Source organism: Lagenorhynchus albirostris, chromosome X (genome assembly GCF_949774975.1).
Source record: "Lagenorhynchus albirostris chromosome X, mLagAlb1.1, whole genome shotgun sequence".
Classification (NCBI taxonomy): domain Eukaryota; kingdom Metazoa; phylum Chordata; class Mammalia; order Artiodactyla; family Delphinidae; genus Lagenorhynchus; species Lagenorhynchus albirostris.
The window spans coordinates 124,980,360-125,006,576 of NC_083116.1; the positions used below are offsets into that span (position 1 = coordinate 124,980,360).

Consider the following 26,217-nt stretch of genomic DNA (forward strand, 5'->3'; position numbering starts at 1 on the left):
TTTGGTGGTGTTAACACAGCACACAAACAAGCATGACATCGATCACAAGTCAGCAAACTAAGTCCCAAAGGCCAAATCCAGCCTGCCTCCAGTCTCTGTAAATAGGTTTTTATTGAACACAGGCAGGCACATCCACATTTAGGTATTGCCTACGGCTGCTTCTGAGCTACAACAGCAGAGTTCAGCAGTTGCAACAGACACCCTATGGCCCGCCAAACCTAAAATATTTACTATCTAGTCCTTTACCCAAAAAGCATGATGGCTCTGCTCTAATCTGTTCATAACATTTCATTTCCAGCAACTTCATGTACCCAGCCACAAAACCAAGGGAATGCAAAGAACAGCTCTAAGCAGAGAGGAAAAACAGTCACCACGCACTCTGACTGCTTCTTTACACTGGTGAGTCTCCAGTGCTACACAAGTAGGAGGAAACTAAGGAAGCAATTCAGAAGCAGAAGTGACATAAAGGAGGGAGGAAAATTTGACCGGTAGAAGAGAAAAGACCTTGAAGAATCACTAAGCTGAATGACTATTTATTCTGTACAACCACAAGAACAATGAAAATATGAGTGTCTACTACACTAGACATTGACCTTAGTGTCCCCGTTTTCTGAAAAGAGGAAACCAAGGCTCAGAGAGTCCAAATGCTGCCTTAGGGCACAGGTGAAACAGCAGAGCCTCGAGTCAGACTCAAGACCATCCATGCCTAAAATCAAGGCTAACCACATCCGGGTGGCCCCTGTGGTTACTGGTACATTCCAAGAACATACCAATGCCCATGTTCACTCATACAAACCTTAACTATCAAGAAAATGTTACATTTTTTAAAAATTAATTAATTAATTATTTTTGGCTGTGTTGGGTCTTCGTTGCTGTGCACAGGCTTCCTCTAGTTGCGGCGAGCAAGGGCTACTCTTCGTTGTGGGGCGCGGGCTTCTCACTGCTGTGGCTTCTCTTGTTGTGGAGCACGGGCTCTAGGCACGCGGGCTCAGTAGTTGAGGCACACAGGCTTAGTTGCTCCGTGGCATGTGGGATCTTCCCGGACCAGGGCTCGAACCTGTGTCCCCTATATTGGCAGGCGGATTCTTAACCACTGCGCCACCAGGGAAGTCCCAAAAATGTTACATTTTAGTATATCCAAAAAGAAATAAAAAGCATATAATACAATTTTAAGAGGTTCTTTCAAAAACGTGTGAAAGATAAAAATGCTGATATTGAAAGTCCCAGGTATCAATTGGTCCTTTATCCACAAACTTCATTTTACCCCAAAGGCTGCCACGTAATCAGATATCACATCAACTTTTCTAAACAAACAGCAGTGCTATTAAGTCGTTCTATAAGATAAATTCCTCTGAATGAGAGGCAGTTTCCTTCATGAAACCAACTATATTTTTAACCTAGTAATGATTACCAGGTTGTAACATGGTAGTACTCTCCCCTTACAGTTGGCCAAACTCCTGGGCAATGTTAACGTGTGGCTTCTTGGTAAGTCCCTGGCAATTGTATGAACGTTTTAAGAAGCCCAGAAGCCTTTTGCACGGTTAGAGGCTGCCAAGTCTAATTTACATAGCCTGGTCTGTCCAATTATCAAGACAAGGCAACCACCTGAATTTAAAAACAGAGTCACTTTAAAAGACTTTTAAAAACAACTTTATTGTGGTATAATCTACAAACCATAAAATCTTCCCATTTTATGTGTAATTTCAATGATTTTTAGTAAATTTACTTAGTTGTGCAACACATAATCCAGTTTTAGAACATTTCCATCATCCCAATCACACCCTTGGTACCCATTAGCAGTCACTCCCCTTTCCTACCCCCAGCCCTAGGCAACCACTAATCCACTTTCTACCTCTATGGATTTGGCTTTTCTGGACATCGTGTATCAGTCGAATCATACAACGTGTTGTCTTTTGCTTCTTTCACTTAGCACAGTGTCTTTGAGGTTCATCCATCACCTCCCTTTTCCTGTGAAACCCATCCAGTACTTGGGGCTCATATCTAGTGACTGCACACCACAGTTTAATGCCGGGTTGGGTATGAGGCTGGGAAGAGTTAGAGAAAGCATGTGGAAGGTTCTCCACAAATCACTGTACAATGGCTGCTGTATGATGTACCTGGGCTAGTGATAGCAAACACATGAGCATGCATCCCTTATGTCAATGACACGCACAGTGTGCATGGCAGGCACCTCTGGGGGCGTCTGCCCTTCTCAAACGAAGCCTCTGTTATTCCAGGAAGCAGAGATGGGCTTCGAGAGGTCTGCAATCCTCCTGAAAGCATATGCAAGCTTCTGTGTGCTTGCGCGTGTTTCCAAAGTCAGAACCTCTACCTTGGGTCCAATTTCCTGGGGCCAGTGATCCCAGTGCTTTAGAGTCCCTGCACTCGACCCAGCCTCAGAACACGTCTACCAAGTCTGTCAAATGCATGAAGGACACACGAATACTCACAAAAGAGAGATGAAGGAAAAACAAATATTAGAATTCAACCATATAAACATCAACAATTTAACAGTTCCAAAGACCACTGTAGTAGTAAAAAAGACATTAGTAGAAAAACTGGTGAAATCCAAATAACGTCTGGAGTTTGGTTAATAGTAACGTATCAAGGTAGGCTTCTTAGTTCTGACAAGTGTACTATGCTAATATAAAATAGTAATAGTGAGGAAAACTATCCTATCTTTGCAACCTTTCTGTAATTCTAAAACACTCCAAAATAGCAGTGTATTCCAGCAAATCAACAACCACTGGATTGCATTTATCCCATGCCTAGATCTCTTAAGGCAAATATGGAAAAAAAACAAAACACTACAGAGAAAATAACTGCACATTAGCAGCATAATAATTACAGTACTTATATAATCATACAGATCAGGGATAATCTAAATGGTCGAAAACAGAGGGATATTTAATAAACGACAACACAGCTGCTCAGTGGCAGCTTATGCCTCCAAGAAGAACGCCAGTGGCGAGAACACAGGGCAACAGGGGATAGAGACACAGAAGTGAGGATGCCTTTGCCGGCTGCAAGTAACAGAAACCCCAATTCAACTGGCTTTAAAAGATAAGGAGACTTTGCTATTTTACATTTCACATATGAAAAGCTGCTGCAGGCAGGCAGCTCCAGAACCTTATGTCTACCCACCCACCTTAACAAAGATGCAGCCCTTCCACTCCACCACCTTCGGTTTCTCAGCAGCTCCCTGCTGGTTTTCACGGCAGCAACTTGGCTGCCCAGCTCCAGGTTTAGGTGGAGACACGACATTAACTGGCGGGAGTTACTTCTATGTAGGTCTATGGGAACAAGGAGCCTTCTGCTCAACCATGCCTGTCTCAGACCTCCCCTCACAGCTCGCAGGACAGCTCTGGGTCATGTGCTCCTGCCTCCGCCAACCACAGGCCTAGCTGCTCTATGACTGGCTTAGGGCCACCTGAGGCACTACTGACATTCGGGGCTGGATTATTCTTTGTTGTGGTAGGGGCCATCCTGTGCTTTGCAGAATATCTGGCAGCGTTCCTGGACTCTACCCACTAGATGCAAGTAGCACCCCATACCCACCTCCAGTTGTGACAATCAAAAATGTCTCCAGACATTGCCAAGTGCCCCCTGGGGCGGGGGGGGCAATTACCCCTAGTTGAGAACCACTGGCTTAGAGCCATCAAGACTTCACCAGGAGCTGCTGAGAGGGTCACATTCCCTGAGTCAAGACAAGGGTGGCCACTCCAACAAGACAGGGGCTCTGACAGTTGGCAAGAAGGCACTGCTCTTGAGAACGCTAGAATATATAAGAAAGTGAAATACAGAAATACAAGGTTATCATTATGAGTAAATAAAACCTGTTTCTACAGGCACAATTACATGAAACAAACGTTTATTGAGAACCTGCTATGTGCTAGGTACTGTACAGAAAAAGCAGAATAAAATGTAAATAAGTGAGTTAAAGGAAAGGAGGTAGTTAAAATTTAAAAAAAAACCTATGAATAACTAGATCTCTGCTTGATTCCTTCATTTTCCAATTTCCTTTTTAACATTTTAAAATAATTATAGATTCACAGAAAGTTGCCAAGAAATGTACAGGGAGGTTCCATGCACCCTTCACCCAGTTTCCCCCAAGGTCCTATCCTGCATAAATACAGTAAACCCCAAACCAGGTAACCAACACTGGAACAATCCACACAGCTTATTCAGAGTTCACGTGCTTCCGTGTGTGTGTGTGTGTGTGTGTGTGTGTGTGTGTGTGTGTGTGTGTGTGTGTAGTTCCATGCCATTTTATCACGTGTGTAGCTTCTAGATACAGAAACGGTCCACCACTACAAGCCTCCCTCATGCCACTCTTTTACAGCCATACCCACCCCTGTCCCCCATCCGTAATCCTTGGCAACCACTGATCCATCCTCTACCTATAGTTTTCTTATTTCAGGAATGCTACATAAACGGAGTCCTACCAATTTCATTCTGTGCACTGTGTTGCCTGGAATGGTACAGTGGAATGGGGTTTGAGCACCTCTCCGTTTCCTCTGAAGGGGAGCAGGTTAATGAAGGGCTTTCCCTGTGACACCAGTCCCATGGGGTCTTTCTGTGTCTCCAAGTCTGTAGGGAGAGGTAGAGAGCAGCTCTGAGCAGGTACATATGTGCACATGCACAACTCCTGTAACTGGCCTTTAAAAAACACACAAGTGGGCTTCCCTGGTGGCGCAGTGGTGGAGAGTCCGCCTGCCGATGCAGGGGACACGGGTTCGTGCCCCAGTCCGGGAAGATCCCACATGCCGCGGAGCGGCTGGGCCCGTGAGCCATGGCCGCTGAGCCTGCGCGTCCGGAGCCTGTGCTCCGCAACGGGAGAGGCCACAACAGTGAGAGGCCTGCGTACCGCAAAAAAAAAACCAAAAAACAAAAAAAACCCACACAAGTTCATAAAGCACAGATGGGGGGAGGGGAGCCTCATTTACCTAGGAGCACAAAAGAATGAGAGTCCCATACCCGAATTCTTCAGGAACTAAAACGTTTTGTACCTTTGAACCTTAGCTTCTTAATTGTGTATTTTTTCCCAGTATTATTCAGATATAACTGACATATAACACTGTGTAAATTTAAGGTGCACAAACATGCTAATTTTGATACACTTATATATTGCAATAATCTGATTACCACAGTAGGGTTAGCTGACACCTCCGTGACATCATATAATTACCATTTCTTTTTTGTGGTGAGAACATTTAAGATCTACTCTCTTAGCAATTTTCAAGTATACAATACAGTGCTATTAGCTATAATCATAATGCTGTACATTAGATCCCCAGAATTAACTGTGTATTTTTAATGAAAATCGTTCTAAAAGTGCTTATTTTCCTGTCTTCTTATTATAAAGTACAGTTGACCCTTGAACAACACAGGGGTTAGGGGTGCCCACCCACGAGAAAGTCAAAAATCTGCATATAACTTATAGTCAGCCCTCTGTACCCACAGTTCTTCCGTATCCACAGTTCTGTGCTGTGGTATTTACTACTGAAATAAATCCAGCGGACCCATGCAGTTCAAACCCAAGTTGCCCAAGGGTCGACTGTAGTCTTTTTTTAAGATTTACTCATTATCTATTTGTTTATTTATGTTTGGCTGCGTCAGGGGTCTTCGTTCTGGCACGCGGGATCTCTGTGGAGGCGTGAGGGATCTTTCATTGCAGTGCGCGGGCTTCTCTCTAGTTGTGGCACGTGGGTTTTCTCTCTCTAGCTGTGGCGCGCAGGCTCAGGGCACACGGGCTCTAGTTGAGGCGCGACGGCTCAGTATTTGTGGCGTGCAGGCTTAGTTGCCCCGCGGCATGTGGGATCGTAGTTCCCCGACCAGGGATCGAACCCACGTCCCCTGCATTATAAGGCGGATTCTTTACCACTGGACCACCAGGGAAATCCCTCAACTGTAGTCTTAATCGGCGTGTTGTTTAAATAATCTAATCTAACTTTCCCTGCTTGTCTTATGACAGTTAGATGCAGCAGCCTTTCAGGGGGAGGAGAGAAGTCTCTATTTAGGTTTCCTTGACTAAAGGGTCCCCCGCTGGGTTTTATCTTTCTGAGCCCCTTCTCTCTAGTTGGTTAAACTTCCCGCTGGGGTCTTCTTATCCTGTGTCCCCCATCCCAGCCCCCATCTACCCCACCCCCAGTGACTAATAGTTACCTTGAATAGACCCTGTATTCTCCTAAGATCAGAGGTCAGCAAACGTTTTCTGTAAAGAGCCAGACAGTAAATATTTCCAGTTTTGCGGGCCACATGGCCTCTGTCCAGAGACTCAACTTTGTCCTTATAGCGCAAAAGCAGCCAAAGACAATAACTAATTGCACGATTGTGGCCGTGCTCCAATAAAACTTTATCTATGGACACTGAGACTTGAAATCCATATAACTTTCATGAAATACTACTCTTCTTTTGATTCTTTTTCAACCATTTAAAAATGAAAATCCCATTCTTATCTTGCAGGCTGTATAAAAACAGGTGGCCAGCGGGATTCAGCTTGTAGGCCGCTGTTTGCCAACCCCTGTCCTAAGATCTCCCAGGGGCAGTCATCACATGTGGGAAACAGTTTACACTCAACAAGCATCAGTTCGTCAACTGACAACAAGTATTGTTTTCTCGTACATGTAAGAAAATCCAGCCACAAGGAAATTTGGGGACTTGCGCAGTGGCATGCCGCAGGTGCAGGTGCAGGTGCAGGTGCAGACCTGGACCCTCTGTATCTTCTGACTTCAGGGCTGACCATCTCCCCCCATCAGTCATCCCTGCTCCCCCGGCAGCAGGCTGGTAACCGCTGCGCTGTTGGCCTATTATTTCATGTAGGTTTTTTTTGTTTTCCCAGCTGCATTTTCATCCCCTTGAGGAAAAGGCCTAGGCGATATTAATTATGTGTTACCCTCCATGGCACCTGGCACAGACTTAGCATCTAGATTAATAAAAATCCTACCATATATTCGCTTTTGGCTACCTGTTCCTAATTTTAGAAAGAAGTGTGAAATATTTTATACTTCTCTCTTAAAGTGACAAGCTGAAAGCTAAATTAAGTTGATCTCTTTTCTTTGATCCTCAATTGATTTTTCTTAAAGGGTGACAGCTGCTTCCGTGGGCAAAGTTCGCACGGCTGCCCTCAGTTAGGATCACATGATGGTGTGTCCTCTGCATTAAACCAAGAAGCAAAAGCACAAAACCAGATCCCTACAACACATGTGAACCTCAATAACACTAGGCTAGGTGAATGAAGCCTGACAGAAAAGGCCACCTGTATACAGCTACAGAGATATGAAACATGGAATACAGAATTCCACCTATATGAAATGCCTGCAACAGGCAAATCCATAGAGACACAAAGTAGACTGGTGGTTTGGCAACTGCCAGGGCTGGGGGTGGAGAGGGGAGCAGGGAGACTGCTTAATGGCCACAGGGTTTCCTTCTGGGGTGATGGAAATGTTTTGGAGCTGGACAGAGCGGTGGTTGCACAACACTGGTAATGTACCAAATGCCACTGAGTTGTTTACTTTAAAATGAGTTATTTTGTTATGTGACTTTTACCCCAATAAAAACAACGTTTTTTAGAGAATGGTGGTAGATCTGTACATTCTGACGGTGGAAAGAGTGCCTAGACATATTGTTAAATGAAAATGGCAAGTCACAGAAAAAAAAATTGATAGCAAGATCCCATTCGTGTAAACTTCCAAAACAAGTATCCGGGCTTCTGCGCATATACTTAGGCAGAGGTGTAGAGAAGGGACGAGCAGGCCACACAGCAAGCTATTATAATGCTGGTTAGCCGGGGAAGAGGCAGGCAGGGATTTTCTTGTGTTCTGCATACTTCCACATTGTGTCATTCTAGCTTCAATGGGTTCCCGTATAATAGAAAAACACCCCAGGTCCCTGTGGGTCTGAACATTTTAAAGGGCATCCACCGTCAGGACCACGCACATCTGTGCATCAGAGCACAGCGCCAACAGAGACTGGAAAGTGGGGTCTTCAGGAGAGAAGCACAGCTGCTTGCAAAGAAAAACTCAATCAGGCAGCTTTTTGGGCACCAGGATGTCGAACAATTAATTTTTATTAAGTTTCTCGCTCCTCTGGCTGCATCAATCAGTTGATTAATCACATGAAGTGCATTAGGCTTCATAAATGAGTACAACAGGCCTCAGAAGGGCCTACTGTCAGGACAGCATCACCCCCTCTTTACAATCTTTAAGTTTCTCTCAGAGAAAGGCCAGTGTGTGCGAGGGGCATTTCCAGACAGAAGAAGAAAGGAGGGGAGGGTGCGAACATGGGTGGCTGCAGTCAGACCATCCCTGAACTGCTCTCTGAATGCCAGGCTCCCTCCTGGAGACTGGAGCCCGGCGAGCTGGCTGGGTGTGACCCTGGCCTTGTCCCTGACCTGCCAGGCAAGGTCTGCCAGTCATGCTAGCAATGAGCCACAGGACGAGGGCACCTTCTCCTCCTGCAAAATCAGACAGATGACCGTCTTTGTCCAATTTGCAGAGAAAAATTAATAAAGGCACCAAGTCTCGCAATGTTAAGACTGCCGTCTCCACTTCTGTTAAACATCAGCACCTCCTATATCTCACTCCTCCACCAGCCCTGGCACAAAACTGTGACTCTTGGCTACACACTGTAATCTCCAGGGGAGCTTAAAACTCGGGGCTACCTGGCCCACGTGGGGAGGCGCCAGCATTCCTGAACTTCCCGGCCACTGTGCACAGCCCCAGTGGGGAAGCCCACTCCAAGTTCTCAAGGAGCCAAAACAAGCATCAGACAGACGAGGACAGACAACAGCTGATCACAGCAAGCCTGAAACCTCGTATTTTTCACGGAGTACACAAGGTCGTGTTTATATCTTGACACTTTAAACCTATGAATGGTCAGTTTTCTCTGAGTAAAACGGTTGGGAGTTGACATCATGGAATTAAAGACATAGCTATTTCCTAGATTCTGCAAGGACACCTGGACAGGGAGAGCGCTTCAGGGCGGCTTCCAAAACGCGGTGCAGCCTCACCAGGGAACAGTATTTGGCAACGAAAGGGAATGGAGCCCTGATCCACTCTGCGACTCGGACAAATCTCGAAAACATGATGCTGAGTGAGATAAGCCAGACGCAGAAGGCCACAGATTGCACGACTCCATGTACATGAAATGTCTAGAACAGACAAATCTATAGAGACAGAGAACAGATTCGTGGTTGCCAGGAGCTGAGGGAGATGGGAGTTATTGCTAAAGGGCACAGGGCTTCTTTTTGAGGCAATGAAAATGTTCTGGAATTAGACAGTGGTGATGGTTGCACAACCTTGTGAGTGCACGAAAAACCACTAAGTAGGGCACTTTAAAATGGCACATTTTATGGTATGTGAAGCATATCTCAATTTTTAAAAACCGGGGTAATTTTCAGGACAAACCCAGTTGACCCGTACACTAGAGGGCTGTCCCGCACTGCAGACAGGCACCTTTGCACAGGACGGAGCTCACCTCCTGCAGTGGTTCTCTGGTGTCCTGCCCGAGCTCCAGGTGGCCTGGCAATGTCACACTCACCGGGGCAGTGCCCGATCTCCTGACAGCACTGAGGCTGGCGCACAGGAGCCCTCTGCCTGGCTCGACGTCCCACCCACTGAACTGTGGGGCTTGTCCCCCAGGGGTTGGCCCAGCCAGCTCCCTTCTTCTTTCCCTCTCCCTCCCTGAACCCCTTGAGCTTTAAGGAAATAAAAAGAGGGCCCTCCAGATGGAAAATGTTGAGGATTCCACAGCTCCATAAGCAACCTTTCAGGATGCCCTTGCCCTGTCTTTCTAGAGCTTCTGAGCAAAGGCAGAGGCCATCCTCTCACCGGTGGCTCCTTTGTCCACAGAGGGATGGGGATGTCTCTTGGGGGCATCCCAGGCAACCTGATCCCCACCTGTCTCTCCCTCTCTCTCTCTCTCTCTCTCTCTCTCTCTCTCTCTCACACACACACACACACACACACACACACACACACACACACACACACACGCGCAGAAGGCCAGGCCAGCTCTCTCTGGGTTACTGCAGAACACTGAAGTGTTAACAGATTCATTTTCTCTTTTCGGCTGTGTTGGGTCTTTGTTGCTGTGTGCGGGCTTTCTCTAGTTGCGGCAAGCAGGGGTTACTCTTTGCTGTGGTGCACGGGCTTCTCATTGTGGTGGCTTGTCTTGTTGCGGAGTATGGGCTCTAGGCATGCGGGCTTCAGTAGTTGCACCACGTGGGCTCAGTAGTTGTGGCTCGCAAGCCCTAGAGTACAGGCTCAGTAGTTGTGGCGCACGGGCTTAGCTGCTCCACAGCATGTGGGATCTTCCCGGACCAAGCTCAAACCCGTGTCCCCTGCATTGGCAGGCGGATTCTTAACCGCTGCGCCACCAAGGAAGTCCCGAGATTCATTTTCTTCTGTTCCACTGCATATACACTTGTATACACTTGACATTCAGTATCTACCCATTGATTGAGAATATTCTACAAATTGAAGAATACATTCATACTACTTTTCCAAAGTTTCATGTACTCGTATCACCATTTGCATGGTTAGTAAATTCAGGGTTTTTCAAACAAATACGTTTAACATTCGTTCTTCATGGAAAAAACACACAGCAGGTCTCTGTGGTCTTACCCCCTGTTATGGAACATCTTAGTAACCACCAATCTGCTCGAAACAAATTCAGCTCCTAAATGTGAATCATTGCAACCAGGTAGATAGAAGGAGTTCAGCGAATCTCCATCAGACCATCTGGCCCCCAGAGGACACTTGGCAATGTCGGAAGACACTTTTGGTTGTCATGACTTGGAGGGGTGTGCTACTGGCAGGCACTAGGTAGAGACCAGGGACACTGCGAAATATGCTACACTACACAGGACAGCGTGACAAAGAATTACCCACCCCCAAATATTAATAGTACCAGGGCAGAGAAACCCTGCTCTAAAGTAACACCTGCCCAGTTTGGATACCTCTTAGGACACTGCCTGTCAGCAAGACAGTAAGTTGAATGACTCCACATGTTTCTCTATGTAACCGACTCACTGAACATACACCATCAACAACAACGGTGGCAAAAACAGTGAAGGCTTATGAGTGGGGTTAATAGGAGGCCTCAGCTTGGCCCCTGGTGAGTCCCAGCTACTCCTAAGGTGTTGGAAACATTCCTTTGACACCCTCCCCCCACCCCGCTCCTGATTTCACCTGCCTTAATTCAAGCATCAGCTAAGTCCTGTGCACTACTTGTCTCCTTCACAATTTCTCTGATATAATCCCTGACTTTTGTAGTCCTAGTGCCCCAGATATCTCTAACTTAGGCCCGTCAGTATCTGTTGAAACCTCCGACAATTTCCAAGTGGCCTCTTCTCTCAGAATTCCACCCTGTCCATCACTCATATTTGGCTAGCTCAACAAATAAGACGTGGTGCCTAACGTGAGTGAAACTCCAAGCTCAATCCACAAGGTGCAGGCCTCCCAGGAGTGCATAAGGAGGCAACAAGAGAACGAATATAAAACACCCGGCGCAGTCCCCCTGAGCGCCCGACAAATACCAGCTAGCGTGGCTGTTATCAACGGACACCAAGCTGACCACATGCTTCCACTGTCTCTGGGAGAACAACACATGGGGCGAATCGGTTTCCTACTGCTGCTGTAACAAACTTCCACAAACCAGGTGGCCTAAAACAACACACATTTATTACCTCACAGTTCCGGAGGTCAGAAGTCAAAAATCAGTTTCATTCTGCCAAAATCAAGGTGTCAGCAGGGCCGTGTTCCATCTGCAAGCTCTGGAAAAATACACCTCCTTGGCTCTCGCAGCTTCCAGAAACTGCCTGCATTCCTCAGCTCGTGGCCACATGACTCCAACATCTGATTGTGCTGTCACATCTTCTTCTCTGACTCTGACCCTCCTGCTGCCCTCTTGTAAGGATTCTTCTGATGACACTGAGCCCACCCAGATAATCCAGGATGATCACCTCATTTCAAGACTCTTAACTTAATCCCACCTACAAATGCCATTTGTGTTGGAAGGTAACTTACTAACAGGTTTAGGAGACTAGGACATGGCCATCTTTGGAGGGCCATTATTCTATCGGGGCGGCGGGGGGGGGGAGGTGTCTGTTAAATATCAAACAACAGTGAATATAAGATAAAAGTAACCAGTGGGTATTACACAGTACAAGGGGCACACAGTTACCTAGCCAAGGGAAGGAAGGTCAGGTTAGGTAGTGGATTTGGGCTCAACTCCGGAGTCAGACAGACGCCTCCTCGTTGGCTCTGGGAAGCGAGGTTACTAAGTCAACCCCCTTGGCCTCAGCTCCATCACCTGTCCACCTACAACTCATGCAGCCCCCGTGGGCTTTCAGGGAGAGCATCCACCAAGTGCCTAGAGTGCCTGGCACACGATAAGCACTCCACGTGGTCCTAAGACCCAAGGGATCCCAGCGGGGAGAACAGGAGGCAGGAACAGCACGGTGAGGCCTCAGGGAAGAGGACACGGGCACGTGTGAGCGCCATGGAGGCAGGGACCTGTCTGCTGGTGGTCACCACTGGAGTCCTGAACCCGGAAGCGTGCCTGAGATGGAGAGGCTGTGCAACAGTTACTGAACAAATGAATGGGTGATCGAATGAACAAATGAACAGAGGCGGTATGCTTAAACTGAGTAGGGACTGGGCAGTGGGGTGGCGTACGTGACAGAGCACTGCATCAGGGTGAGAAGACTCAGCTCAAGTCCCTGTCCTTCCCACAGCCGGTGGGGCGCACGCCTTGGCTACAGCCCTCAGATACAAGATGAGGGGTTTGAAGGAAGCGGCCCTAGCTCTTCCAAGAACAAAGTTGGAGGATTCAAGCCACGCGTGGTCTTGCCCGAGCCTGACCTGCCGTACACGAAGACTCGGGGTCAGTCAAACTGAACGGTTCGCTCTCTTATTCCAAACGCACCCAGCACTTCCTCTTCTGCAGCACTTCCCTCACATTCCCCCTTCTCAGCCCCAGCACTGAGAAAGCACGAGAAACACTCAACCTAGGAGATGATGGACAAGGATAAAGAACCCCCAGGCTCCAGTGAGCCCTGCTCCTTTCTCTGAAGCCATCACCACCTGATAATGGTGCCTGGCGACCATCACTGTCTCCATTTTATGTGTCTCCCATCTCCCAGACAAACTTGGTCTCCATCCACCATCCCAGCACACAGGAGGCCAAGAATCTATAACTATTACTTCATTTTACTGGATTTGAATGGGAATAACTGAACTCAGGAAATTTTAGCTCTGCTTATATGCCATCAGATTAATTTTACTGAATTTACTGTAAAGGCAGCCAATTAGCAAAAGGACCCAGGCTAGAAGCAGCTCACCGGGCTCACCCAGTGACCTTTAACATGTCACTTGACCCAACAGTTTATGCACTAGAACCTACCAGAGGTGAAACACAGTTTCCACTTCCAAAATCAGAGCGAAAGGGAAGAAAAGGAAACTTAGAGATTTCCAAACATCCGGGAGCTATTTTTGGAAATGAATGACTTTTCCATTCACTCCTTTTAAAAAAAAAAAAAAAAAGAAAAGAAAAGAAAGATATTAGATGGAGAACAAACCAAGAAGTGGTTGTTGATCATCTAAATGGAAGAAGATTCTTACAGAAGCCCACTCCTTATAGCCTGAAAAGCAAGACACTCCCCCATGTATACAGAGACTACCTATAATCTCAAAGAATGAAAAATGGAAAAATCATTATTTGCTTATCAGAAAGTCTATATAATCCCAAAATAGACTCTGCGGGGTAAATATAGTAAACCTCCTATTAATTAACACTGAACAAAGGTTCCAAGAAGGTAGCAATGATGCCATCTGGCCCCGTTATGTGGGGCTCCAACCTGGCAAATTCCGGAACCGTGGATTGTTTTCTCCTTAAAGCAACAGCCTGTTCAAAAGACTTTTAATATATCACAGAATTTCTCCATGTGGCACAGGTCAAACCCCGTCTCGTGAACAAATGGATCCCTAAAAGCTTTTGTCATGATATAATCTGGGCCTTCCACCATCATCCTGATCATTTAATACTCTGCTTTGATCTCAAATGTGACATGGTCCACCACTCAAACTGCTCGAGGTTGGCATTTCCAGTAACGTACAACCCCAACTGAGCTATCGGAAACAGAACACTAAGTTTCAACAGATCAGTCCACCTATAGGTTAATATCAATACAACCCTGCAAGAAGCAGACATATACATGTCAAAGGCACTGAATTTTTCCAAAAGAGGCAAAAAAGTTCTTCCCATATTATCCACCTAAATGGTAAATACCTTTTTATAAAGTGGCCATTGAACTCTGAGTTGATGTATGTGGAACACATACGTGTCACTAATGTAAACCACATACAACTCACACACAGAAACTACCAGTCACAAAAATGGTGAATTAACTTTATTTTTAATCTTATTTATTTATTTGGCCATGCCATGCAGCACGTGGGATTCTTAGTTCCCTGACCAGGGATCAAACCCGGCCCCCTACATTGGGAGCGAGGAGTCTTAATCACTGGACCGCCAGGGAAGTTCCAACTTTATATTTTTTAACGAAGTTTTTGGGTATGATTCCCAGAAAACTAACCACTAAAATTATATGCACAGTACTGATCTGCAGACACAGTGAATTTAAACCTAAGTGGGTTCATACTCCAACTAAAGAAATTCCGTTTTGAAAATACTGAGATTGTTTTTTACACATCTGTAGCCACATCTGTAAAGATGTCTCCTCACGTTTGCAACCTCTTTGTTGTAACTTGAAAAAGAAAGTACAGCTACAATAATTCACCAACACACCCTGAGCTGGCAAGACCCAATGTTGTTAAATACAACATTGAATGGAATTACTATAAAACCCTAGAAGAGTTTGTTTACAAACCTTGGCCCTCGGTGACCTTGCTTACGGCAGCATATTTTATGCTATTAGGTTTAATAAATTATATAGGAAATGATGTTTTCAGTCGGCAACAATTTTCGCCTAACCGACTACATTCATCTATTCCTCCATAATTTCATTTTCCTTAAAAACCTATTTCTTTGCCTCTCCTGACAGTTCTCCATTTGGAAGCTGTTTGGGGAAAGTCCTCTTTTTTTTTTTTTTTGCGGTACGCCGGTCTCTCACTGTTGTGGCCTCTCCCGTTGTGGAGCACAGGCTCCGGACGCGCAGGCTCAGCGGCCATGGCTCACGGGCCTAGCCGCCCGGCGGCATGTGGGATCCTCCCGGACCGGGGCATGAACCCGTGTCCCCTGCATCGGCAGGCGGACTCCCAACCACTGCGCCACCAGGGAAGCCCGAAAGTCCTCATTTTTTGAATACAGTTTTCCAGTCGTGTGAATCAAATGCAACTCAAAAAGGGTTTAACTGTCAGATGCACATGGAGAAAATGCTGTGCTCTGACACACGGATTTTTCCATATCATAAAAATCATAAAAATCAATTACAACTTTAAAGGATAACCGGTCACCTATAAAAATCAGCAGGGTTCTGTTGTGAAAGAAGAAGAATGACTATTACAGCATTTACACCCCTCTGTAGACTCCACTTAAATGTCTGTGGCTCGCTGAGCATTCCATACATATTTCGGGCAAGGTATTATGGGAGCTGAAGTGCAAGCTGTCCCCTGCTGAATTTTCACTCACTATAAAAACAGTGTCTCATAAACGTGTACACGTTTTTACTTTACACAAAAATGTAAAATGTCCACTTTTGTTCACTCCACCGACAATTTTAGCATTAGAAACAGGGCTTTTTAAAAACCTGTAACATAAGTGATGTATAAAATGTCATTCAATAACACAGATTTCTGGAAAGAGGAACATAGGAAATGTGTATGAAATACATGGAAAGGAAGATTCTACAAGCTGTCTTCTGTGGGGTCTGCTCACCTATGGCCTGGGTTGTACCATTAAAATGGAAACTCTTACATTTACACTTTTCATCATGAATCCACACTCCAATGTAACTACAACTGTTTTATATTACCCTCAAAAAATGAGTCTTTGCCTTTTCTAAGCAAAACAGTATTTTTTAATTGGTTCATTTTCCAGTTGTTTGGATTTTTAACAGACATACAGCATAAAAGGGCACCACATTCCAAGCAGTTCTACCAACTCCAGAACCATCCAAGGCTTGATCAGACAGCTGTGGCTCTAGCCTTTGGTTAAAATTATAATATGATCTCACCTGATTTTCAAAATAACTATGCATCTTTTTAAGCCAATAAACTGTGCTATAATCTCTCTAAGTTTCTGAGTCCAGAAGCTTGCCATGTTCAAAGAGAATGTTAGGGAACCATGATCCTTTTGCCTTTCTTTGTTTTTCCCTATCTGAACCCAGAGAAATCTTCAAACAATAATTTAGCAGCTTCCCTCCCCAAAGGTTTATTTTCAAACGCCAGTGCCATGCAGCGCTGCCTTTCCAGTGCAGGTAGGAGGAAGCAGGAGCCTCTCACCACGCTGGGCCTTTTCAAGTCTCAAAATCACTGGGAAGCTTGCAGTATTTCCTTTCTGGCACTCAGGCCCAGTGTGGAAAGAAGTTGCTCCAGATAGGACAAGATACCAGATCATCACTGTAATCCCTTGGTTTCAACAGAATTGCAACTCCACAAAAAAATGCCTCTCCCCAAAAGCAACTGAACCACTGAAACCAACAGACGATCGAACAAAAAGTTAACGAAGAAGTCATTACATGAACTTAATTAATCGTAATCTGGTGGTGCTTTTAGAAGCATCTGTTTTTCACTCCGTAGGATTTATTTACGTGAATAATAAGACAATTTAATGCTCTACTCGGATCTTGCACAAAAAGGAAACCTAAAATTCAACTCTTGTTTTACCTTTATTCCAAAAGCATATGGGTCTACTCATAGCCCATTCTGACCGCAGTACACAGGCTTTTTCAATCAGAATTTTAACTCAATGTTTAAGGCGCTGAAGAGTAACCGTCACAAGTTTGATGGTTACTCCAAAGAATCGGGAATCCCTGACGTGTCCCATCTGGCACAGTCTTCGAATGGAAACTAGGTTCAGCCCGCCACACAAGGAGCCCACACCACGAGGCTGGGGCGCACGTTTGTGCTCCAAGATGACAGCTCATCTGGCCACCGCGAGGTCGGGGGCGCCTGTAGGGCCATAGCCGGGTGGCGGTGGGCCGCGGAGGCCCGACAGGGATGGGCGAGACCGCGGAGGAAAAAGGAAGAGAGGGCCATCCGTCAGCGCCTGGAGAGGAAATTCCAGGCGCCCAGCTCCCAGGCGTCGGTCAGCGGGTGCCGTGAGGGAACCAAGTCAGGGTGTCCGCCCCGCGGTGGAGGCCGGGGATTCCGCACTCCTGGGGCTCGAGGCCGGGAGAGGGGGAGCCTCGATCCTCGGCCAGGGGTCCGGGGATGGGGGCGCCCGGATCCTCGCCGGGCGCGGAGGACTCAAGATCTTCGTCCACACCCGGAGGCCTCCCGGGTCCTCGATCCTCTCCCTGGGCCCAAGGTATGGGGCGCCCTAGTCCTGGCCGGGGCCCGCGCCCCCCTTACCGGTCGCGGGGGTCGATCCACGACGTCTGGCGCGTGTTGTGGTCGATGTAGAAGACGCGGCCGTCGTAGTCGCGCGCCTCCTCCCAGCCGGCGGGGAGCGGCAGCTCGGCGCTCTCCCGGGCCCGTGGGGGTGCCGGCGCGGAGGGCGCGGGGGGCGCGGGGGCCGCGGCGGGGGGCGCGGGCGGCGGCGGCTCCCGCGGGGGCTGCGCGGGCTGAGGCGGCTCCCGCGGGGCCTCGCGCGGCTGTCCCCGCCGCCGCCGCCGGCCGCCGCTCAGCCACGGCATGACGGCGCGGGCCCCGCCGCCGCCCGGCCGCCCCACGCGCGCCGCCTCCTCCGCCAGCACTAAGGCCCGGCGTCCGGGGCGCGGAGGCGGCCGCGGGGAGCCGCCCGCCGCGCCCGGTGCATCCTCCGCCCGGTGCCCGCGCACCGGCGCCCGCCTGCCGCCCGCCTGCCGCCTGGCCCTGCGCGCCGCCGCCCGCGCCGCCTGGGTCACTCGAGTCGCCGCCGCTCGTGGAGTCACAGCCCCAGAGCTGCCGCAGCCGCTACCGGCGGCCCCTCAGTTCCCGCGGCGCTCCCGGCCATCTTCGTTCCTCGGCGCGGCCCGGTAGGGGCGGGGCTACGAAGGCCCCGCCCCGCGTGTGGCCCGCCCCTCCCCATCCCCTTCTCCCTCGGCGGCTGCTCCCCCGCTTGCTGCAAGCCCTTCAATCTCCCTTGGCTGCTCCGCCTCCAGTCTCTCCTGGGGGCTCCTCGTCTCTTGGCTCCTGTGCCCCCCAGCCCCCACCTCCGCCTGCTGCTCTACTCCTCCTCCCCAGCCGGCTGCTCCCACCCCCCCAACCCCGCTCAGTGTTCTTCCGTCTTCCCCTCCTGCTCCGCGCGCTCCTCCCTCTTCTCTCCCGCTCCACCACCTCCTTGGGCCTCGCCGGGAAACCGCACGGGAGCCAGGATGGGCGCCGCCGCGTCCGTCCGCCCCCGGGCCACCGCGGAGAGGAAGGAGGGCCGGGAGGACGGCGCCCCACCCGGGCTGCAGGCGCGGCCTGCCGGGGGCTGACTCTTGGGGCCCAAACAATTCCCGGGGGAGAGGGCGGTCACCTCACTGCACCCATTCTCAGGCCTTGGATGTCTGGGGTCCTCCTCTCTGCCCAGTTGGTGGGGGAGGGGAACTGCGCCCTGGGTCTCCCGAATACCCAGGATGGTCCAGCGAGGGTGGGTAAGTCCCCGGAAGGGAGGCCGAGGGGGCTCCGTAGCTGGAGGAGGAACCCGAGGCCGGTCCTCTTGGGTGGGACCTGGAGGACACACCTGGAAGTGAGGAGCTGGGCAGGTGGGCACTTCTCATCCCTGCCAGGAGAGCCCCAGCAGGGCTGATCCGAAGTCCCCACTCTGGGCCACGCCCCCTGACCTGCCCTGAGCTCTTGCATCTTCCAGTCTGGAGGATCCAGTAGTGTGAGTGGAGACCCAAATAGGCCACTGCTCGGGCGGAAGCCAGGTCAGCTCCTAAAACATGAAACCTCTATGGTAATTGGTAATTATGTTCCACTCACATCTCATAGCTGGAGAAACTGAAGTCCAAAGATGGGGCTCTGTCTTCCTCCAAATCTGCCAGCTACTACTTCAGGCTCCAGATCCCTGGCCACAAGACTTAATGCCGGGAAGTGCAGGAACGTATCAGGGAGGTTTTAAAACACTGTTACCGTGATACAAAAAGATATGATAAAAACCCTAACAGCAATCCATATCTAGCTACATGGGGGAAGAGACTAGAGGAAAACCTCCCCAAATGCTCACAGCAGTTTGCATTCCTTCAGTGGGATGATTTTTTTTTAATTATCGTATTTACTGTCTAAATTGCTTGTAAAAGGGTTATATTACTTTTATAAGGGGAAAAGTTGTTTTAAAAAAGAATGTGAAGGCATGGAGACTGTAATTGGGACATATCCGAGGGAGGCCTTTCCTCCTCTTCTCCCACCACAACACAGAAACATCCTTGCTCCCCAAGAATCTGCCCCCACCCGAACATCATATGCCGGAAATTCCACCACTGGAGTCCTTTTAGTCACACATGCACAGTTATTAAATGTCCAAGGGAAAGGGATGGAGCGTATCAAAAAAGCAAATACTTGGTGATCTTGCATGTTCCAGAGAATGCCCAAGTGCTGAGTGTCCCTACCCTGACATCTTCCCTTCGGATCGGCATGCTTTATTACCAAGGAGGCTGCCACTGCCTTGTCCCTCCCTCCCTGCCCACGCTGCAGTCACTTTACCACCCAACATGGCTGGACTGAAGCTGCAATCCCGCCCTCCCTGCCAGGCATCGTGTCATTTCAGAATTTCACAAATTTGGGCGCTATCACTAAAAATTATCCTGAATGGAGCTGGAGTGCATTGGAGTGACGCCAACCTCAACAGAGAGAGAGAACAGCCATACACATCAAAGGACTCACAGAAGGAAAGGCAAGGTGAAAAAGTATCAGATAAAGAATAAGGGGTGGGGGAAGCTACACCCCATGAGGAGCTAAGAAGCAAGTGCTGATGGGCCTTTCCCTGAGGATGAGATCTTCTGGACTCCTCAGACTGGCTGCAGACCCACCATATGCAGGCACTGTGCTGGGCGTTGCGATGCTGCAGAGAACAGGAAAGAGTCTGTGCACCCCCAGCCCGCAAGTCGGGGACTAAACCAAGAATAGGCGTTTAGGACTGTGGCCTGTCTACAGACCAAGCCAGGGTGCCAGTTCAGACTGGGAGCTCAGGGGAGGCCTTGTGAGACCGAAAGGAAGATGGCTTGGATGAGGAAGCTGAGGCTCGGTCCTGAGATTCTCCAGTCCTGAGCCCGTGCCCCTTGGCACGTGTAGCCGCAGTCCCCAAATACTTGCTGATTTACTAGCAGATACGGCGCCTCACCCAGATCTCCCTGGCTGGGGCGCTCACCCTTCTCAGAGGATTACCCTTGGCTGACAGATGTCTGAGAGGTGATACTCCCCACCCCACCCCCGCCCCAGGACTGCTCCTGCAGTATGACAGACCAGGCCCCTGGCCTTGGTGGGACAAAGTGTAGTGCACCTCACCCTCCAGGGCCCCCACCTGGGCTACCATGGCTTTGCTAGCTCCTTTCCTCTCTAGCCTGCCTCCCCTACCCCCATCCATCACTTGCATGAGACCTACCCCTCCTTGGGCACTGCTTCTAGGGAGCCTGACCCCAGAGAGTCTGCTGTGCTTATTCTTCCAAGCACTTAGCGAATATAAACCGTTTGACCATCGTGACAACATCTACACATAGTCCTAACTTCATTTGCACATTAACAGAGGAGAATTGGGAAGAAATGTCACAGGGCATGCCAGTGGAGACAGGTGGAAGCCCCTCACTGAAAAGGCTTTATCCACAGGCCCACCCACGGCCCCTGGACCTCTCTGAGTCAGAGAAGTGAAGCAGGCCAGCCGCATTTGTCTTCCTAAAATGAGCCAACAAAAGGAAGAGACCAGAACTTGGGATGACCAAGGCCTCCATCTTCCCTTGTAATGTTTGCCCCAGGCAGAAACGGATGGTCCCTAAAGACCTGTGCGGGGCATTGGGATGGTAGAGAAGTTGGTAGGGGGGGCGGGTGAGGGGAATCTTGCCTCCCCAGCTTTGCCATATATTGGGAAGTCTTGTGTGCGTGTGTTAATTGTTAGGGAGAATAAGGCCTGTCTTTCTCACAGTCAAGCGGGGCTTTCCATGTTGGACTGAAAAACACAAGCATACACAAAGCACTGCAGGGAAAGGAGGCTTTCGTCTGAGCCGAAGGCACAATTATGCATTCTTCATTGCCTCCATGTTCATACCACAACCTTGCCAACAACGAAAAGTACAAACGTTGTAGCGACCTCTCCTCCCACCAAGATTTCTGATGGAAAAACAGCTCAGGAAAAATCCACTTAGGCCCTGGGTACTGGAGATGCAAATATTGATACTTGTTCTCCTTGCAGACCCTTTGGGGAATCCCCTTGCGCAAACTGTTAAAATGCCCTCAAGTGGAGCTTGCAGAATATTTTCTTTAAAATGCTTCTTAAGGAGTAAATCCAACACACTCCTTGCACGCCAGGCAAGCATGCCCAGAGTTTGAAGATTTTTACTCGGATTCCGCCTTCTTTTCCCAAAGGATAACCTTGAGTTATCAAGGAAGGTACAAAATTGCCTCTATCCACATTCAATACTTGGGAAGCTTCTGGAAAAGAGAGCACCGGGAGGGCTGCAATCGTCATGTCGAAAATGAGAGAAATAAATACTGCTGGAGAAATCTTGCCTGCTTGTATAAACAATCGCGTGTTCCAGGAAGTGACACAGTGGGTAATTCTACACAATGTGCTGAGAGGAAAACGGAAATGGGCCAGAGTGGGTCTGAAGAAGAAATGGCTCATTGTTTGGCATTCTTTAAATGCTGGAATAGTTACTCAATTATGGGCGCTTCCCATATATTTGAATAATGCAAATCCACAAGCTGCAGAGAAGATCAGCTGGCGCTCTGGCTAATTCCTGTCTTGCCGGTTTAGGGTCTGCAGAGCACAGAGCAATGCCGAGATCCCTAACCCGAGACCTCTGCCCAGGCTCAGGAACGAAAAGCGGGCGGGTGGGGCTATTCCCTGAGGGTTTTTTTTCCTGACTTTAAGTCTTCAACTTTAGACACTTATTTGACTTGTGATCGGAAACGCCCTTGTTTGGATTTTGAGTGTGGACGGGGAGGCTGGGAGCATTTTTCTCAAATGGGACTTCCTTGACTTGGGGTAGATTTGTGCAGTTTTGAGATGAGGTTTTTCTCATGTCCTGATCTTCCATTCCAAAGAGATGCAGAGTATTCTGAAAGAGTCAGCTGTGTGAATAAACCAGGCCGTCTGGTCATTTTAGTGCTTTATTCTGCTGTGTGTTGGCTTCTTCGCGTACAGCGATGCCCTTGGCGTTGGTTCATGGCTGTCATGTTGTAGGCGGACTCGGCATTTGTACCTGGGTTATTAAACTTCAGTTTTAAGAAAAAAAAAAAGTAAGACCAATTTCTCTCCCAAACTTAGAATATTTGCTGTCACCCACTTGCTTCCTCTCCAGGTGTCCCCTCCCAAAGCTATATTTTTACTTCTCCTTCCTAACCCTTGGGTTGTGTTGCACAAAATGGTAATGAGCCAAGTGGAAATGTATTCCAGGCAAACCGTAATTTTCAGAAGACACAGCTGCCATGAGCCGGCATACTACACGATGCTTCCTCCTGGCTGGGTTCTCTCCTGTTTAGGATTATGACTCTGGTCCCCTGTGGATTTGGAAAAACAGATTCTTCAACTGCAGACCTCTGCTTTAAGAGCCAAGCAGACCAGCTTGGAAGTCTCAGGCTTACAGAAACAGGAAGGCGGATTTATCCGACACAGAAATGAGCAGTCTCTGGGTTATTAACATTTGATGACACCAGCATTATAAATTAGTCCCTTTTGTAGCATGAATGGAACAGCTTTGGAACACAGGCAACGTCGGTAGATCCTGAAACAACAACCCTCAGATGTTTGTTATATATCAGTGCTTTTCAACCAGGGGCGATTGTGGTCCCCAGTGGACATTTGGCAACATCTGGAGATGTTTGCTATGGGCATCCAGTGAGTAGAAGCCAGGGCTGCCGCTCAACATCCTACAGGGCCCAGGACAACCCCACAACAGAGAATTATCCAGCCCAAATGTCAGTGCTGATGTAGAGAAGCCCTGTAATACACGTGTAATTGATGGTAACATTTGTTCTACCTAGGCTTTTAGTGGGGAAATCAAGGCCCAGACAATGTAAGTAACTAGGCCAATGTGATCTGGCCACTGCTAAAAAGCATCAGCCCTGAGATCAAAGCTCAGCTATCCCATCTGACCTCTGTATTAGTCAGGGTTCTCCAGAGAAACAGAACCAATAGGATACATATACCAAGATTCATTATGGAGGTTGAGTAAGGAAAAGTTGAGTTAGCAAACTGGAAACCCAGGAGAGTTAGCAAACTGGAAACCCAGGAGAGCCAATGATATGGTTTCAGTCCAAGGCCAGCAGGCTGGAGATCCCAGAAGAGCTGATGTTTCACTTCAGGTCCAAAGGCAGGAAAAAGCGGATGACCCAGCGCAATCAGGCAGGCAGGAGGAGTTCCCCCTTACTTACCGACTCACAGGAGAGACAATCTTTTTGTTTTACTCCATCGTTTGACGGATTGGATGAGACCCACCCACATCTGCTTTCCTCAGTCTCCTGATTCAAGTTTTCCTCTCATCCAGAAGCACCCACACCAACACACCCAGAATGTTTGACCCAATATCTGGGCACCCTGTGGTCCAGTCAGGTGGACACATAAACTCCCCATTACACCTCCTGACTTGATAACCAGTTGCTCTGTGTTTCTACAACTCCTTATGTCCACAGAGTGATTCATGGACGGCAGCATCAGCAGCGCGGGGGATCTCATCCAAACGGCCAGCCCGGACCCATTGGTTTGTGAAGCGCTATGTTACACACATGGAAGGGGGTGGCGCGGGGGTGCGGGCATCTAAAAAAACGATTTTACTATATTGATTCAGAGAGCCATCTGGTTAGTGTTTCCGTTACTCAACTTCATAATCGATAGGGCTTTATTTATCATTTAAGAGGTGCCAAGCGCTACTCAGCTTTGCATGAGAAGCATATTTAACAGTCTGGATTTGTGTGTCATTCAACCGTAGGCCAAGCCTCCACGAACTCCAGCCTGGCTAACGTGGCACAGAAGTAGAAATGGGCAAAAGCCAGCCCCCAGCCAACCATGCTGTCAGCAATGTTTGCTTTTTGCCTGTTTCCCTGCCTCTCCCCTGCCTGGTATCCCCACCCAGGACTGGCTACACAGTTTGCTGTCTACATTTTGCAGTGCCAAGTGAAAAGGCGGGACCCTTTTCAGACTGCTTGCACAAAACACCCTAAACAGAGCGGCTTATAGACAACAGACATTCCTTTCTCACAGGTCTAGAGGCCGGGAAGTCCACGATCAGGGTCCCAGCGTGATCCGGTGCGTCTTCATAAGGTGGACGGGTTTAGGGAGCTCTGTGAGGTCTCTCTGAAAAGAACATTGATCACATTCGTGACGCTCCACCATCATGACCTAAGCACCTCCCAAAGGCCCCACCTCCAGTACCATCACATGGGGGCTAGGACTTCAATACATGAACTTGGGGGGCACACCAACATTCAGACCACGGCAGACCCCTTGTTTAAAAAATACTAATAATTTCAAGAGGGTAGACAATTAAAACAAGCCCACCCCTTCAGAGCACAGGGCCCCTGTCCATACCTTTGACTTCTAGTCATTGTGTCCTTTGAACATTCCAAAGGGACAGCAATTTTCAGCGATAGCACAGAAGATCATTTTGGGGAAAGAGGCCCTGTCCCAGCAAATCAAACCACTTGTTCCCCAGGACTTCTTTGCCAGCCCAGCTACCTCTCCAAGGTCAGCATGATACTGCTGGCAGGAAGAACGTCCCCTGCTCCTACGCCCTGGGCTCTTTGGTGTTGAGGGTTGAATTATGTCCCCCCCAAAATATGTTCAAGTACCTATCCCTAGTACCTGTGAATGTGACCTTATTTGGAAATAGGGTCATTGCAGATATAATTAGCTAAATTACGATGAAGTCATACTGACGTAGGGTGGACCCTTAACCCAATATGACTGGTGTCCTTAGAAGAAGAGAGAAGACAGACACACAGGAAGAAGGCCATGGAGGCAGACACTGGAGTGATATGTCTACGGGCCAACAAATGGCAGAGATTGGCAGCAACACCTGGTGTTTATGCATATATATATATATATTTTTTAATATATTTATTTATTTTTGGCTGTGTTGAGTCTTTGTTGCTGCGCGTGGGCTTTCTCTAGTTGTAGCGAGCGGGGGCTACTCTTTTTTGTGGTGCGCGGGCTCTAGGCGCACATTCTTCAGTAGTTGTGGCGCATGGGCTCAGTAGTTGTGGCTCACGGGCTCTAGAGTGCAGGCTCAGTAGTTGTGGCGCACGGGCTTAGTTGATCCATGGCCTGTGGGCTCTTCCGGACAAGGGCTCGAACCCGTGTCCCCTGCATTGGTAGGCGGATTCCTAACCACTGTACCACCAGGGAAGTCCCATTCTCTAAAGCCTTTAAAGGGAGCATGGCCCTGCTGACACCTTGATTTCAGAATTCTAGCCTCCAGAACCATGAGACAATAACTTTCTATTGTTTCAAGCCACCCAGTCTGTGGTACTTGGCGTACCGCGGCCCTAGGAAACTAATACTCCTGGAAACTTGTCCCTAGGCTCTTGCTTTTGCTTCAGGCAAGACTGAAATCTATAGAAGTGTCCTGATCAGTGCCAAGAAATCCCAGAAAACAGAAGCCTTCCATGGCCGCCTCCAGACATCCCACCAAACCCAGGAGCCCCAGGTATGACATGCTTGACTCCGTAAACAGTAATAGCTGACATCCAACGTAGACCAGAAGTATCCAGTTTTACCATGTGCTGCACAAAGTTCCGATTTACCTTGGACCACTGGGTATCCAACCTGTAGATGAGGGTAATGTCTCTTTATGGAAACATTTCAGCTAATCCCAAAGAAGCAGTGATGGAATCAGAATTAGAGTGAAGACCCCTCCCCCAGGGATTGCCTGGATCCGGGCGCTGAGCTTCAACGCTTGCTAAGATCATAAAAAGA

The 26,217-nt window shown here is 48.6% G+C and overlaps 1 protein-coding gene across 3 annotated transcripts in view; it reads right to left on the minus strand.

The window, feature by feature from the left end:
• WWC3 (WWC family member 3) overlaps positions 1 to 17,821 on the minus strand; it is a 123,192-nt gene extending 105,371 nt beyond the window's left edge. For 2 of the 3 annotated variants that reach the window (XM_060136857.1, XM_060136856.1), the window contains exon 1: positions 17,538 to 17,670. Coding sequence is in view for 1 of the 3 variants with exons in the window: in XM_060136855.1 (XP_059992838.1) it covers positions 17,538 to 17,821 (284 nt within the window). In the remaining 2 variants the exon portion in view is untranslated. Of the gene's footprint in view, positions 1 to 17,537 lie in introns of all 3 variants that reach the window. The other variant, XM_060136855.1, reaches the window with a different exon arrangement.
• Positions 17,822 to 26,217: the final 8,396 nt, after the last annotated feature.